General features: G+C 41.4%; 1 protein-coding gene across 1 annotated transcript in view; it reads left to right on the top strand.

Annotated features, from left to right (window-relative positions):
* Positions 1 to 16,728, top strand: part of cdh11 (cadherin 11, type 2, OB-cadherin (osteoblast)) — an 85,264-nt gene extending 68,536 nt beyond the window's left edge. The window contains exons 8-16 of the mRNA XM_041946832.1: positions 1,709 to 1,896; positions 7,460 to 7,573; positions 7,776 to 7,915; positions 8,580 to 8,716; positions 10,821 to 10,942; positions 11,084 to 11,201; positions 13,183 to 13,434; positions 13,904 to 14,055; positions 14,143 to 16,728. Of these exons, the coding sequence (XP_041802766.1) occupies positions 1,709 to 1,896; positions 7,460 to 7,573; positions 7,776 to 7,915; positions 8,580 to 8,716; positions 10,821 to 10,942; positions 11,084 to 11,201; positions 13,183 to 13,434; positions 13,904 to 14,055; positions 14,143 to 14,508 (1,589 nt within the window). The 3' untranslated portion in view covers positions 14,509 to 16,728. The remainder of the gene's footprint in view (positions 1 to 1,708; positions 1,897 to 7,459; positions 7,574 to 7,775; positions 7,916 to 8,579; positions 8,717 to 10,820; positions 10,943 to 11,083; positions 11,202 to 13,182; positions 13,435 to 13,903; positions 14,056 to 14,142) is intronic.
* The last annotated feature ends 774 nt before the right edge of the window (positions 16,729 to 17,502 follow it).

The raw sequence follows: 17,502 nt of genomic DNA, 5'->3' as shown, positions 1-17,502 counted from the left end.
GCCCATTGCTAATTACTAATATATTCACCACATTCAATATAAAATGCATCTACAATATCATCTACATGGTAACAGATCAAAGGCCCATTATGAGAAGTAATAAAATACAAAGTAATATAAGGCATTATTGTTGTAATTTCAGTATCACATTAAAATTTGTGATCTAAGAGATTGTGGTCACCACATGAGTTATATTTATGAGGCTCTTTATTGGTGTTTACATCTAATCTTTGCTGGTTTTATGAGCTTTGCCTTCCAAGATTGTGCATCTGTGTGAATACAAACAGTGCAATCACTTATGTGGGACTAATGAAAGCAACTAATGAGTTTCTCATATTCTCAAACTCATTTTCTCACAGACTAACTGGTAAAATAGAACAGTGGTTTTACAAAAGAAAACAAGTATGGGTGATTTACCCGTGTGTGACTTCAATTTGTTGAAGTAGAGACTCACATTTGCTTGCACTGCGGCACTTGAATGTAAATGCACATTTCCTGTATGGGCTGTGCTTCATTTTAACCTGCAGCCAGGTATACCAGGCTGCCTGTGTGTTCTGTCAAACAATGTTTAACTCAGCTGCCAGAAGCCATTGAAGTTAAGCTACTTAGGAAAAGCAAGAATAGAACGACAGGAGAAGAGAGGCAGGAAAAGGGCAAAGGGAGGGCAGGGATGAAATGAGCTTTTAGCCAGAACTGGCAGACAGCAGAGGGAGAGAGAAGGAGGTGGAGGAGAGATAGACATGAGAGAAATAGGGCGGAGAGAGGGAGGAGAGGTAAGGATGAATGGTGAGATTTAGAAGGATGGAGTGGAAACGGGAGACCCAAATGAGAGACGGAGAGGGAGGGAAAGGCCAAAAGAGAGTCAAACGGTATGGAGAGCAGTTTAAAAATCAGGGACAGAGATGAAGAGGAAAGATGGAGAGGAGGGATTTGGTCAAAGGAGATGTAGAAAAAGGTAGAGGGCTGGAGGGATCAAGAATCGCTCTCCCCTTCCACTCTCAGACACCACATGGCCAAATGAATTTCATGATTCACAGAGTTGCTACACCTGGACGAGCAGGATAAACATGCTAATAATGTACAGCCCATAAAATGATGAGTCCACTCTGTGCTCAGTGCCTGAACCATTAAGTAGGAGGAGGCGAGGAAGGAGGGATTCAGGAGTGGACAAAAGAGAACGGGAAGAAGAGGGGAGGGGAGGACTCAAGGAGGAAATGACAGATTTGGGGAAAAAAATAGAAATAGGAAGATTGACAGAGATGAGAGCAGAGAGAAGAATGTTAAGATAAAATGAGCAGCGATAGAAGACAGATGAGAAGAAGTGGGGAGAAAAGGTTTGGGGTGAGGTGTAGAAAGAGTACCTGAGAGAGGGAAAAGGAGAAAAGAGGAGGGAGAGTAGACATATGGTCCAACTGCTCTCATTCTGCAAGCCAGGTGTCTACTCCCTCAGACACACACACCTGACACTACAGGGGATATTAATATCCGTTGGGCCACATGAATATCTTTTGGGCGATATGAGACAGATGGTATAGTTCATGTTAATCACCTCCGCCCTCCAAAACTGACCCTGCTTCAGATAATAAACACAGTGGAAACCAGCCAGGAGTGTTGAAAACAAAAGCAAGCCGTGACCAGAAGTTGACACTAAGATTACCATTGAGCCAATGAAGGCTAAGTAAATTTTCTGGCTTCATTTCTCTCCCAGGTGTATATCCAATGTCTGTATCAGAGGATAAAGTAACAGGAGAGGAGGTGGGCCGTCTTAAAGCCAAAGACCCTGACCTCGGAGACAACGGACTGGTGAACTATCGCTTAATAGAGGGTGATGGAATGAGCATGTTTGAACTGAGCACCGACTCCGAGACCAGAGAGGCTGTTATTAAACTGAAGAAGGTAAGGAATGAAAGAAAGAGGCTTATGAACCTGAACCTTCAGTAAATGATTTATTTTATCTTTTTGCGACTGGGGGCCAGCGGAAATAAGTTGTCAACACAATACTTGATATGCTAAACTTGTTATCAAAAAGTTGCTTATTTACACATCCAGCAGTTGCAGACAAACATTCAAAGTTATTTCGAGTCGTGTTTCTGGCCACCATGCAAATATTAAGTCCATTATTCCCTCTCTTTTAGCTCAGTTTTTGGTCTTCACCAACTTCTGAGGGAAATATCAGGCTCATTAATTGCTAAGTGCTCCACTTTGTTCACAGGCTAGTTGCTAACTATGGCTGTCTGCTGTTTGATGCTGAGCAGGTGGTGTTTCACAGGATTTGAGAGCTTTTGCTGCCTGTCAAACCTAGTGAAAGGATGCACTAGAACATACTGTAGATGGGGATACAGGAACAGTAAGTTTTCCCCCATAAAAATCTAAATGCCATAGAGCTGACAGGAAAAAGACAAGATTTAATGATTAATTTATAGCAAAAGTTCACATTGACAGTAGAGACAGTTGTTACTGTTGTTCCTCTGGTCCTGAAAATCCAGGACACAGAACATTCCATTAGTTAAGATAACACTTCACACACATTGATCCCAGAGGAGAAATTCACAAATGTAGAGGTTTCTGGAAAGGAATGCTGGTCAAAGGCACTATTCGCTGACAGTGGCTGCTTCAACAGCGAGCTCTTATGGAAACAAGTGCGTCATCAACCATTTTTTTCCAATTTACCAGCACAGAAATGTAGTTGAGGCTGCACTTTTCCTTCAGACAAAGCAGTTTAGTGTGAGCCTCAGCCAGCCCACATTTCAGTCCGTGTCCACATTTGTGTGTTAATGTTGTGTGTTATAAAACAAAGAGAGGAGGATTGACAAGAGAAAAAAAAAATGGAGCATTAAGGAAGGTGGTGGAAGCAAAGTGAGGTTGTGCTGTGTTCCCTCAGTTTCTTATTATGTTTGATCTGAGCACTGACTCCCATGGTGTGTGTGTGTGTGTGTGTGGTGTGAGAGTGAGAGTGCATTAACTTTCATGCTTCCCTAGGCCAGAGAGCTCATCTTCTGCACTGTGACTGTAACCCACACGTGCACAGAGACACGCACACACCCTATAACTATAGCTTTCAGTGATCCAGCTCAGCACACACAATTACTTTTTCTCACTCTTTCTGTCTCCCTCTCTGTCTATCTAATGCGTGCGCACACACACACACACACCCACACCCACACACACACCCACCCACACACACACACACGCACACACACACACACACGCACACACACACGCACACCCTCTTATTCTCTCAAATACACACATTCAGTCCCTCCATCCCAAACACACAGTTCTGTCAAATACACAAAAATTCACTTAATTCTTTTTTTCTCTCTCTGACACATACATACACATGCACACACGCACACACAGACAGACACACACACACCATTGTACTGTATGTGTAGCTGCAGGTCAGGATTATGAGTTGAATCTTACAGTGAGCTGTGGTAGCCTGCTTTTCCCTGCCGAGGCATCCAACCTCTGAGTCTCTCAGTTAAAAAATAATGAAATGTAGAGCAAAATCAGTCTTTGAAAAGGCTATTTTATCTTCTCTTTTGGGTAGATATCCTAGAAATTAAAAGAAGACATTTTGTAAAGCATTTTAGGTTATTAGACATTCAGCTCACAGAATCGCACCAAGGCGCTTGCTTTTTTTTCAAAGTTCCAAACCATATCCTTATTTTGTGAAAGGCTTGGCCTTCAAATATGTAATTACAGTATGTGCTTTAAAGTATGATGGCATTCGTGGCAAGCTATATTTCCTGTCCAGACAGCAATGACGTTGCTCAAAAGAGCAGCCAGCCTTCACCCACAGCTCGTTTTCACTGATGCTGTGGGAAAATCTCTGTCTGAATCAATCAATACAAGTCTGTTTCATGCTGTTTCTCACAACCGGCTGCAAGAGAGATTCCTTTGGAGCTCAGTGCTAGAGCATGGCATTAAGACTGCCTGGGTTAGGGACCCTCTTCCCACTGGTGTCACCAGGGCTTAGCAGGGAAATGAGTGAATGATAATAATGCCTCCTTTCTTCTTTCAACAAACACAATTTGTGTACCCTGGAGCAAGACAGTTAACCCAGAGACCCTGCATTAGTTGACAGTAGAAAACTGTGTTGTTGTACTGGGCAGCTCTCAGGTGGAATTTGAGATAAGATTTGAGTAAGAACTAAAATCTACATTGCTCCTTGCTACATAAAAGCACACAGGAATAGTTCAAATGTGTAGTTTTCAAAGGAAGATCCCTCAAAGAACAAGGGACAAATCACAGACTAAATGTACTGATGAGCTTAACAGGACAGCCCAATCAAAGTAATGAGAGCAGCTGATTATAGACATGAGGGGCACTATCTTTGTGCGTGCATGTCTTTGGCTGTAACCCATCCAAAGAAAGAAAACGTTGCTTGAGAAGTATTTAATGTGTGTGTCAACATCTCACGCTCAACTCAACATAACTAAAACTAGACGGGACCACTGCCCTCATTGTAAAACAGTCTGGCACAATACACACAGACACACACATGCAAAATAATTGAATGAAGCCGCATGTACATGCAGACACTGAGTTCCACTTTAGCCTTTCCGGAAAGCAGTGACAGTAAGAGCTTTAAAATATCCAGCAATTTAATTAAACTATAACCTAAAAGTTGTTGCTATCACAATGGCATCAAAACACGCAAAGTGTACAACTAATGAACTAGCTCAACCAACTATTCAGAACAAGTTCTGTAAATTTGCAATCTAAAAGATAGCCTGGTCACATTTTTCCCTTGAAATACATTTTTTAAAGTGTGATGTATGAGGGCAGAATGACATTATAACTTGATGCTGATTTGTGCACGCGTGTAAGGCCACTGACTAATGCCAGGAGCTATCACACAACAATCCCTCTTCACGGATCCCTGTGTCTCTTGGAATAATAGCTTAATAGCCTCATGCTGATTTGAAGTGTGTGTGTGTGTGTGCCTGTGTGTGTAGGCAATAAGAGATGCAACCCCACTTGTGCTCCTCTCAATCTGATTATGGTATCTTGTCGGATGTGTGCATGTGTGTACGACATGTGTGTGTGTGTGTGAGTGAGTGTGTGTGTGTGTGTGTTTATTGTGTCTTGATGCCTCTCAGGGGAAATCAACACCTTTTGCCCCCTGAAGGCAGTGCCACACAAAATTAAAGGCCAAACATACACACTCACACACAAGCACAACACAACACGTGTACACACTCGCACCTAAACACACTTTCAAATCAGCATCGGGAGTAGCCTCCACTAATCTCTATTCTCTCACTCCTTCACACACACACACACACACACACACACACACACACAGACACACACACAGACACACACACACAGGGATGAGCTTTAATCAGCTATTCTCTTTCAACTGTGTCCTGACGAACGCAGTCCACAGAATATTAAGGAGCTGTGTGTGTATGTGAGTGTGTATGTGTGCTTGAGAGAGAGAGGGAAGGCATTATTGTGAATATTATTATCTCACACTGATTACACAAAGAGGCAGAGAATGAAGAGAGAGTGGCTCTATAGACTGGAAGATGAAGGCACAGAAAGAGAGAGAGGGCAAAGGAGACAGAGGGAGCGTGACAAAAAAGGGGGAAAATGAAAGAACTGAGTCCTGTCTATCCTATTAGCACTGTACCTGTCATCAACACGTTAAACACCGACACCAGAGTCAGCGCTGCTGTGACTGAATGAGTGTGGAAAAATCCATTGAGGGGAGACATCCCGCCAGCATTGTCATTTGGCAGCTGTGTCACATGAAAACATTTCAGAATCTGAGCCACGGTTTAAAGGTGTTACCTGCAGATGATGGGGACTGGTCATCATGTCTGATCACTCACAACAGTAATCTAAAAATTCTTGCCCCCAGCTTGCCAACTTCTCTGCTATAATCTTGATTAGGTTCAGAAGGTTTTTATCAGTAAAAAGCAGGGTTGCTTCGATATGCAGTAAAAGATGAGACATTCCCACCATGCAAACTCTTATCAATCAGCAGCTTCCATCCATAATAGTTGGTATCGGTAGTGTTGGTAACCATCCTAATCACTGATAAACCTACATAAATCTATACTAGCTTCTCTGTGATTTTACAGCACTTCACACAGGGCTTATGAGCCTTCCCTCCTCCCACTGGGATTTCATCAAGTGATGGTGGCATGGAGATGAAAAGATCAAGCTTGCTCTTGGGACTTTGCCAGTTCAACATCCCCACACTGGCTGGAAAAATTGTGGTGGGGGAAAGGGGTTATTATCTGGGTTTATAATACAGCATTGATACCCGAAAGATTTTTTCTTTTTCTTTTTTTTACTGTGATTATGGATACGACGGAGCTGCGGATGAGTGCAAGTCTCAGCCAAGTGCTGCTGGCAACGGACAAGTCCTCATAATCATAGCAGAGAGCATCTCTTGGGTATTATAGCTTTTATACAAAGGCTGCCAACGCATTTGTTGACTTAAAAGTTGTCCCTGCAGTAGTATTCACTCAGAATATAAGAATAGAAGTCAGGAGAAAGAGGAAAGAGGAAGATTCATTGGAGAAATACACTGTTTAGCTGAGAGTCACCACTTTCTAACTGCTGCTGCTGCTGCACTTTGAAAACTATGAAAATGTGTTTTTCAGTTTGGGCATTGAGCAGCATCTCATAGCACACACCCAAGTCAATTCAATATCACTGCCATTAAAAGTCAATGGGTTTTCTTCCAATATAGAGTAAGTGAATTGAAGCTGGGTTCAATATGAGTGAATTGAATCCTGTCATATTGAAAAAGCCATCCCAGGGATTTTAAATGTATTAATTTTATGTCTCAATTAGAAAGGTGCAATAAATTAAAAAAAAATGTGTAGGAAAAAAGAAAAACAGTGTAACTGTCAGCAGACTTGACACCTGGGACAACTTCATCTCCCACTTTGTGACTCAAAAGACTTCCAACTCCTTATCAGGTGGCTCAAACCCAACCCCAGGTCATTAAAAACAGGCCAGTATTGTTTTTGTCTGATGATGAAAACAGCCCAACAGAAACAACCAAAAATGATTAATTCATGATTCACTGTGGTTCCTCAACATTCATATCACATCTTGTAATATCATGCAACAAAGGTAAAAGTCAGCATTTCAGTTACTCCTGGTTTTGCTGCTTTGTAATAGTAGTGGTAGTAGTTGGACTCTGACTTTCAGTACAAGTGACAACAAGCCTGTTTTCATTCATGTAGCAACAGCTCCCCCTACCACAAGACAAGGATACAGCACTGGGCACTCACTGCATTTCTCAAAGCCAGTGTCTGCAGTGGATGTATAGTGCATTCTCTTCAGTATTCAGATATCAGTACACTGTAAAAATACAATACACCAATTGAATGTGCATTTGCAGTCAATGGTTGATAAAACACGGATTAATTTTGACTGGAGATTAACTGATTAAATGACCTGCCTGCACTCCTCCTATCTGTTTCAGCCAGTGGACTTTGAGACTAAGCGGTCGTACACTTTGAAGGTGGAGGGATCCAACACTCATGTTGACCCTCAGTTCCTTGCTTGGGGGCCTTATAAGGATGAAGCCACAATAAAGGTATGAATGTGAAATATGTTTGTAAAACTGTGTGTTAATGTGTGCATGCTTAGATATACAGTGTTATGTGTTGATGTTAGTGTGAGAAGAAGAGTGAGTGTGCATGTGTGTGAGTAGAGAAATATCACAGCACTCTTTTAACAATTCTCTCTCTCCCTGTGTGTGTGTGTGTGTGTGCGTGCGTGTGTGCGTGCGCCTGTAGATATCAGTGGAGGATGCAGATGAGCCCCCTGTGTTCGTAGCTCCCAGTTACACTTTTGAGGTAGAGGAGAATGCGCCTGAAGGCACCCTGGTGGGACGAGTCCACGCCAAGGACACTGATGTTGCAAACAACCCTGTCAGGTAACACAAACACAGAGAGACGCACTGTATGCACTAACAAACACAGTTACCAAGTCAGGTTGGAGCAGTGGGAGAATTTGAATTTTCAAAGCAGTGTAAATTCTCATGGATCAGTGCCAAAAAAAACAAAACAAGAAAAACAACAAAAATTTTAAAAGTGTTCAGCTACACTGAACAAACAATATGACTGAAGCTTGGCTTTATATTCATATTTTTGGGTAGAAAACACAGATTACATATAAAGAAGTTTTCAACAGAATAGGGAAACAAAATAGGATTACAAAAGCATAGCCAGACACATTTCTAAGAATTAACTGAAAAACAATTACTGGGTATTTTAACTCTTGAGTATAGACTGAGTAAAGTAGATGTAATCTATCTACAATATAATCATTAATACATGCCAAATTATCTCTATAATAATGTAACTGAAAGCACAACTGAAAGCTCAACATGTCCCTCTTTCAGACTACAAGGATCACTTCATCTTGCAGCTACGATTTGTTTTAATGGATATCAATACAGTTTTTCAACCAGAAAATGATCCGATGTCTTAGAAACAAGCCATAAGTGTGTTGTACTGCACATTCATGCATAAATTCTGTCAATTCTCACTTAATCCTAATGTGTAATAATCATGTATGTGTGTTAACGCTCTCTAAAGGTACATGATCCCTCGGTACACAGATGTAGAGCAGTTCTTCAGCATCAACTCAGAAGACGGCATGATTACCACGACAAGACCACTGGACAGAGAAGCGCACGCCTGGCATAATATATCAGTGTCAGCCACAGAGATTGGTATGTAGTCACACTCAAAATCTAGAAACATTTTAAGAGACTTGGGACCAAATCTGATGGGTGTGGGCCATCATGGTATGAGCTTGACTGTGACTCTACACTCGTACCTATAACGTTTGAAAGTGAGTGTGAAGGAGTGGCTATGAGACTGTCAGCACTAATTTACTGATATTTTTAGCCATTTCACGAGAATGGTTAGTGAAAGAGCCACAGTCTGTCTGTACTTGATCCTGGCTCCCGTGTGATTTGCACCACTGAACATACCAAACAGTATACTGATAAACATAGGATGTAGAGACAAAGTCAAAGATGAACTAACAGATGGAAAAATCCCAGACAGCCACCAGGCTGTACATTTGCTGGCATCCAGAGCCCAACCTGTCATTCTGCGGTGCTGGATACACTCCATGACATCTTATGTACAAAATCTCAGTGGATTCAAGATGTTGTCTTTGATTTTTTTTCCCCTCTGGGTGGGACTTAAGTAGGACTAAAGTTTTTGCTGTGAATGTCAGTGAAGAAATGCCTAGACCTTGGTAAACTAATTATATATTCAGCTACAGCAAGGAGAGATCGGCTTTATACTGATCCATGGTGATCGTGATGTCGTTGAGTGTATCCAGCTGTTAGCGTTCAGTGTTGGGTGTCAACAATCAGTGCATGTAACTGCTGCATTCACATGCAGGTTGTCTGCATGGAATCTTCAGAAATAGAAAAAAACCTGGCTCTGCTGTGCTTAGTTGACTATTGATAGCTGTGCACACTATGTGAGATTTGGCAAAAAAAAAAAATAAAATAAAATAAAATCTGGCCAAATCTGCACCAACTATGATTTAAACTGAAACTCTTTGCGGGACAAAAAACTGAAAAAGCAAGAGAAAATCTGAAGCCTGAGTACAAACAGCTGTTGACTCACTGCTTAAGTTTTGACTGTTAATAGATTTCAACTGTTGGCTTGAATTTCACATTCAAAAACTAAATCCTGATGTAGTGAAAGAGGCGAAAAACTAAACTTAAAACAGCTGAGCCACCACTAAAACTTGAAATGTCCATCTCCACCACAAACACTCTTGCTAACTGGACTATATATACGTAGAGAGTGAGGGGAGAAAAGAGGGGAATGCCAGTCGACCCACAGGCCATCCGGAGCTTTCTCTCCCCAGCTTCAATCCCACAAACCCTCCAGCCAGCGAGCCACAGCAGCCCCACCCTGGTATTCTGTGGTTGGAGCTCGAACTAGCAGAGCGCCGCGTGGTTTGCCTGTGGTGTGCTCGACGCCAGACGACCAGATGGAAACGGGCTCACCGCCCACAAAGCTAGGACCATTGCAGGCTATGCTAGCCACTTACAGGGCCTGGGAAGCTAAATAAATGCCTCGTAATGACAGGGTAGTGGAAAAATCATACTGACTAGAATTGCAAATATGCAAGGCAGTGGAGTGTAGAAACGAATGGTTGCTCTTTTTCTTTTTTTAAAGATGAATGGATGCATAGAAAAACACACTATTCTCTCTGTCTTTCTTAGTTAATATTCTGGATGAATCAGGACTTCAGCTTTGCTGTATGTGTCTATTTCAGCTGTTCGGACATAATTTTGTCTGTATCACATCATATTTTCTTCATTTTAATCTCCAACAGGCATAACTTGACATTTGTCACTTTCGCATATCAAAATGGTTTTGGCAAAAAAGCGTGGGAGCAGGCTAACTGAGTGGCACGCTGTCTGACTTGATATTTTGATGTCTTACAAACTTATGTCAGTAATTTTTGCAAATCAAAATAACAAATAGCTGGCTGAGTGGCTGACTGATTGACAGGCAATCTTGCTGGAAAATATTCATAGTTAGCTTTGTGTTCAGCCAATGCCAAATATGGATTAGAATGCAGACAGACAAGCAATCACACACACACACACATTCAAGCACAAATGGCATTCTGTCTTTAATGAGTTTGACACTGTTTTGAATTTTTGTACACAGCAGAATGCTGATGATTTTGCCCTATACTGTGTGTGTGTGTGTGTGTGTGTGTGTGTGTGTGTGTGTGTGTGTGTGTGTGTGTGTGTGTGTGTGTGTGTGTGTGTGTGTGTGTGTGTGCATGTGCAGGAGGCCACCACCAAGACACCAAAGTACGTGTTGACATCAAAGTGAAAGATGTGAATGACAACTCCCCAGAGTTTGCTACCAACAACGAAGTCCTCATGTGTGAGACTGTGGCACCAGGGAAGGTATGTCTGTCTGTGTCTGTGAGTATGTGTGTGTGTGTGTGCATGTGCGAACTGCATGTATATTTTGGGAATTATGGTAAAACACAAACAGTATATAACATCAATGTCTTTCTGATTTGTGTTCCTGTGCGTGTGGTTTAGGTTATTGAAACAGTCAGTGCAGTTGACAAAGATGAGATGGCTCACAGACAACACTTCACATTCAGCCTTGCACCAGAAGTCGCCCACAACCACAACTTCTCCCTCAAAGACAACAGAGGTAGATGACCTTTAAAATACTGTTTTCTTTGTTTATTGCACCTCTTTTGTTTCTTTTCATTTCTCCCTTTCTTTCTGTTTCTAACCTCTTCTAGCAGCCGATCTTAGTGTTTCTTCATCTGTGGTCTCTGTCTCTCTTTCTCTCTACCCCTTTCGCTGAGATTAGATCAAAGCATAACCAGATGGAGGCTTACACTACCTTGTAGAAAGCAGCAGGTGCTCTGAATCTCTCTCTCACACACAAATGCACACATGTCCTGCGGGCTGTATTAATTGCAGTGGGGTCTCTGTCCGTCTGTACATATATCTTAGGGGGGCAACTGATTGAATTAGGTTTTGTGAGTTCTGGGAGACAGACTAAAAGAAGGAAAATGAGTGAGACAGGAAGACAGAGAGAGAGGCAAGAGAAGACCAATATGGATATAGCTTTAGCTGGAGGAGACTGAACATGAAAGTGGAAATGTGAATTGTGTTGAGTTTCATACAGTCAACAGGGGGGACCAGCAGTGTCTCCCTGTGTTTCAACACTGCACTGGGAGACTTTCAGAGCAGAACTGCTCAAACTGTCACCAAAAAATAATATTTATTGATAGATAGCTAGTTATGAGGGGGAGTCATCTCCACTCATACCATCTGTCCTAATACTCTCAGATGACACACAGGCAAACACAGGCACGCGCACGCGCACGCACACGCACACGTACACGTACACGTACACGTACACGCACACACACCTGTCAGGGAGTACCAGAGTTGACCAGAGGCTGACATCAGCAGCAGAGAGGGTTGGGGGTTACCTTCACTCTCTTTTGGGGTTTTAGTGCACCCATGTTAATTTTCTTCATCTCATTCCAGGTTTTTTTCTACTTACACGTGACTTGGTTGCATCATTCTTTCCATTCACCTGTGTTTTATTTTACTAGTTCAAGTTGTGTATGCTCTGTGCGTCTCTGCATTGTTCAATCACTTTATGTTGTTTTTTGAATAGTACTTGACAAAGGGGATGAGAAGGCAAGAAAGACAGCTGCTTCTGAATCTGCAAAAAAAATATGGAGCTTAAAAACATTACAGCTTTTAGGTTATTTAAGGTTATGAATGAAGGACAAAACTAGCTAAACTTGAGTTAAGATTAAGATTATAGCTAAGGTTAAGACAAAATGCAGCCAGTGGGACCCTATAGAGTCCTATAATAACAGTATCTGTGTACATGTAATAGATTTTTTTTGTTCATCCAACAACTCTGTACTATTTTCCTCATGTTGCCCCAAGCACCGTGTTCAGTGCAGTAAATTAGCTTCGATATGTTTCACTTACATTGCTTTGTAATGTATTCTTAATATAAACACTAAAGACTGTTTGCTTGGTGATGAAACTTCTGAAATGTCTGAGAAGGACTTCATCTCCTCCTTTGTCTGCAATAAAGCTGATGCGACATTAGAAAAGAACTGCTTTGATAGAGAGGAAGAGAGAGGCAGACAGAAGCAGAGGCAAAGCTAGTTGGTCCATGTCATAACAGCAGTAACAGAGGCTTTTGATTACATTTCCTCCTCAACTGATGAATGGAACCACTTTTTAACAGGAATTTAATATCACCAAAGTCACACCTCAACACCTCATTGGCTCTCATCGTTGTACATATGTGTGTCTCGATGTGTGGGTGGATGACATTGTGTGTATGGACAATGATAAAGAAGGAAAACGTGTGAGTTTGCTGAGAGAGTGAATCAATTATGTGTGGTATTGTGTGTGTGTGTGTGTGTGTGTGTGTGTGTGTGCGCGCGTGTGCGTGTGTGTGTGTGTGTGTGTGTGTGTAAAATGAAGTCACAAAAAAACACCAAGTTTGTTATTGACAAATTCAGCAGTGGGTATATGCTGTCTTCCATACTTTCCTGTTCTTTGGGAGTGGAAGAGAGTATCTTTCTATCACTTCACCAACTCATATTTCTATCTACTTACTCACTTATTTCTATCCTCCTCTGCAGACAGCACAGCCAGTATCTATGTGCTCCGTAAAGGATTCAGCCGTCTGACCCAGGATGTTTACTACCTCCCCATCGAGATAAACGACAACGGTTTCCCTGCTATGAGCAGCACCAACACCCTGACCATCAGAGTCTGTTCCTGTGACAGTAAAAACACCATCCTATCCTGTAACGTGGAGCCCTACGTACTACCAGCTGGTCTCAGCACCGGGGCGCTGATCGCCATACTGGCCTGTATTGTCATTCTGCTGGGTAAGGGGCAAAAATTTATTTGCTAGGTTTTGGAATATCAAAAAAGGATAACTGATTTTGATAAGTTTCGTTGCTGTCCAAATAATACACAAACATGCTTGATTTCTCCTCAACACTGAGGTGAAATGTGTACATTTCAGTGTGTGTGTGTGTGTGTGCATATATATATATATATATATATACACACACATACACAGTAATTTACTTGCACGCTGTGTCCTCACAGTTAGTAGTACAACAAAAGTGAGAACCTTTTAGATGCCTGACATGTTGACAACCGCCTTAAATTAAAATGGCGTGTGTGTATAGCACAGTACAATAATGATATTAATTAAACTGTCCAAGGTCTAATTACACGATCTCCCACAGTGCACACTAATTATGACTGCGTTCCGACGTTTTCACCGAGATTGTGTGAGGGCCGTTATGTAATCACTGAATTATGTGTTTGTGTGTTTCTCTTCCGCAGCAATAGTGGTGCTGTTTGTTGCACTGAGGCGTCAGAAGAAGGAGCCATTGATAGTGTTTGAGGAGGAGGACATCAGGGAGAATATTATTACTTATGATGACGAGGGAGGTGGCGAAGAGGACACAGAGGCTTTCGACATCGCTACATTGCAGGTATGATGGGGTGCAGAGTGGAATCATTTTACCACCTTATCTGACTGTTAAATTTTAAAACAAGGCTCTATGTTTCTAATTGTTCAGAACCCGGATGGTGCAAACGGTTTCCTGCCAAGAAAGGACATCAAACCAGAGCTTCAATATCCCATCAGGCCCGGCAGTGGCCGTCCTGCAGCTAACAGTGTTGATGTTGATGACTTCATTAAGACTCGAATTGCAGAGGCTGACAGCGACCCGACTGCACCTCCTTACGACTCCATTCAGATCTACGGATATGAAGGCAGAGGATCATTGGCTGGTTCACTGAGTTCCCTGGAGTCTGTCACAACAGAGTCTGACTTGGATTATGACTATCTGCAGAGTTGGGGGCCGAGGTTTAAGAAGCTGGCAGATTTGTACGGGACCAAAGACTGCTCCATTCATGATGGGGATGATGGTGAAGACTCTTAACAGTGGTCTTACTGAGTGGACGCCCCCCGATTGATTCCATGAGGATTTGTTAACTGAGGGTTAACACTCCTCAGTACCCAATTGTTACCGACCACCACCTGATCAATTCATGCCAATTTGTCAACGGACGTTAACAGCTCTCGCTCCTGTGGCGCCTCCCTGGTCCTCCAAGATGATTTGTTAATGAACACATAATGAACGCTTGGACTCAAACTGCTCCCGGCTTTTCCCAAGTCTGCCCTTTCCCTCTTATGTCTCTTTCCTGCTCTCTTTCTACAGACTGAGCATTGCAGGGCTGGGATATTTGTTATGTCACCACTTTGTTGGTTTGAAAGTAAATTGTTGGGAAAAAAATGTCGCTGTATGATCAAAATGACTTGCTTATAGCTAACTGTTTAGTTTATTAGAGGTTCTATATACTTTTGTGGACTGGATTCACGTACTTCCTCAACGGTTCCAGAAAGAAATGTTATTCCCTTCACAGGTTCCTGAGTGGGGTACATTTTTGCTGTCTTTGTGGTGTATGTACAGGACACACAGAAAGAGAGGATGAGGAAGAGACAAGCAAATTAAAAGAAAAAATTAGTATGGGATCAGAAAGTGCTTGATGAAAAGAGAAATAAAAGGTAATGGCGATGTGTCAGTAGGATCAAACAGAACAGATGAAACAACTCTTTCAAATGTGTTGTGTGTGCAGAATTCAGCAGGTACTGTGGTTTAGATAGCATGGCAGACTCTGGGTTGTTGATACTTTGAAGAAGCTCACAGCATCTTCACAGTATGGTGGCCTTATAATAAATAAACAACAACTCCAGGGGTAAACACAAGTGTAACGATCGAGACCGCTAGCTTCAGTAGCGACACACAGACAAATGAACACACAAGGACTGAGTATCTGTGACAATGCTACACAAATACTTTTTTTAACTCCCAAAAAGAGACAGACTCAAAATGGATTCAATTAAAAATTGTGGATGATTCTTTGTTTTCATTCTTCACTGCGGAGAAGGTCTGAAAAGAAAAGCTGTCCTTCTCCACACCCCGCCCCTATCCACGTCCCTGTGTGCCCATTCCTGCCATCAACAATCACTTCCCATACCGAGTCCACCAATGAATGATCACTTCCTCATTCAGAGTCCACCAATGATGATCAATCACAATGAGTAAAAACCTGTGAGCTCGAAAAATCGCCTTAAACTTAATGGACACTCTTGCAACGCAGTGCATTCTCTTTTTTTCTCCTTTTGTTTCTTTTTGTAACTTGAAAAGTATATTAAGACAGCAAAGTATTCTCCATGTTAGGTATGTACAGAGCAATGTGCAGACATGTGATATATCACTTTGAGGATCCAACTTGCGCCTCGTGCACTCTTAAAACGGGATGTGCTGTTTCTGCCAGTATGGTAAATGTCGACCGGGAAAATGTGCATTGTGTTTTTTACCAACACCAACTATGTTGCCAGCAACATCTGTTGTATCAACATATGTTGCTATTTAAACATGAAATGTGCCCATTGGAAAATAACACAAGGTGTGTTTTCTGAGCCACATATACAGAGAGGCTGAAACCAGAGCATCCTTTTTAAGTGTGTGGATTCTTGTTCAATCTCTTTTTTAATGTTATTATATTATTATGATTATTGTTGTTTTTTTATTATTGTTATTATTATTATTATTATCATGATTATGACAATAATTGTTCTTTCTTTGGCTGCAGCTACACAGGAACAAATTCATGTTTAACTCTTTGCAGCTCAGATTTGATGTTCTTATGGATGTCTAAACATGGAGAGACCACATGCTATTCGATCTTCATTTTTGGACAGCTAAAAGAAATGCACTGCCAAAAGTTGAACGCTGGCTTTGTTTTATGCCTGTGTGAACACAACCTCTTTCATTTGTTTTGTTTTTGTTAATTTTGTTTCATTATTTGGCGTTTCTTCTTCTTTCTCCCTGTTCAAGAGGAAAACTAGCAATCTGTGTTTGTTGCAGTGAGAGAACGCCTCGTTTTTATTCTCTGTCAAGTTTTATGGTACCGATTTGTACAATTTTAAAAGTTCTTATTTTAGTATACATGCAAAATATTCCAGTATTACAACAAAAACATGTTAAGAAGATAAGATTAAAAAAATGTTACAGCATCACACTTATATTTTCTGAACATTGTACTGTTGCTTTACTATGTGCTTCAATCTCCGAAGCGAAAAAAAAAACTTTGAAATAAATGCTCTTTTTATAAAATGATACTGCGCTCTGTGGGAGTAAACTTTGTGTTGGCTTCACATACTTCACTGCCTACATTGTTACTGATACTCATTAGCTGATAAAGTGGCAGTCAAGTATTATCATGAGTCATTGTAAATGTGTAAATGCTAGCACAACAACAAATGAGCAACTTTTGTTTCAGAGCAGTGTCATCTGGCAAGGAACTACAGTGACCAATCAAATTCATTAAAGGGCACATTCCTGGTAGATTACTTTGTAACGCTTGATCTACTGTAAAATTGTCTCTCATAAATTATAAACCGCCCTAGTTTGGCATCTGAGGAGCATTCAAATGGACACCCTGAAAAGTATTTCATATCACAGTGGTACCCGAAACAACACCACCAACACAGCCCTCTCAGTTGTTTTTAACACAGGGCTGTTTTTGGTCTAAATGCCTACTAAGACTCTAGAGCCAAGCTAGCATCTCTATCAGCCTGAACTTCAGCATGGTGGTGCTCAATGCTAACATGGTCTAAACAACAATGCTAACATGCTGATGTTCAGCAGGCAAGTTCATTTAAAAAGTATTTATCATATTTGACATCTGATGCATGCTAATGCTAATATTTGCCAATTAACACTAAACACTATGTGCAGCTGAGGCTGAAGGCACTACTTTTGCATGTATTTGGTAAAGACACAAAATTTTGACCTGATGAGTTGTACGGGTAAAAATCATCAGTGACAGTAGGCTGGCCTGGAGAAAACTGTTCTTAGGTTGAGCAT

Source organism: Chelmon rostratus, chromosome 11 (genome assembly GCF_017976325.1).
Source record: "Chelmon rostratus isolate fCheRos1 chromosome 11, fCheRos1.pri, whole genome shotgun sequence".
In the NCBI taxonomy this organism is placed as follows: Eukaryota; Metazoa; Chordata; class Actinopteri; order Chaetodontiformes; family Chaetodontidae; genus Chelmon; species Chelmon rostratus.
The sequence above is the reverse complement of the archived record's forward strand: the minus strand, read 5'-3'. Positions and strand labels throughout refer to the sequence as shown.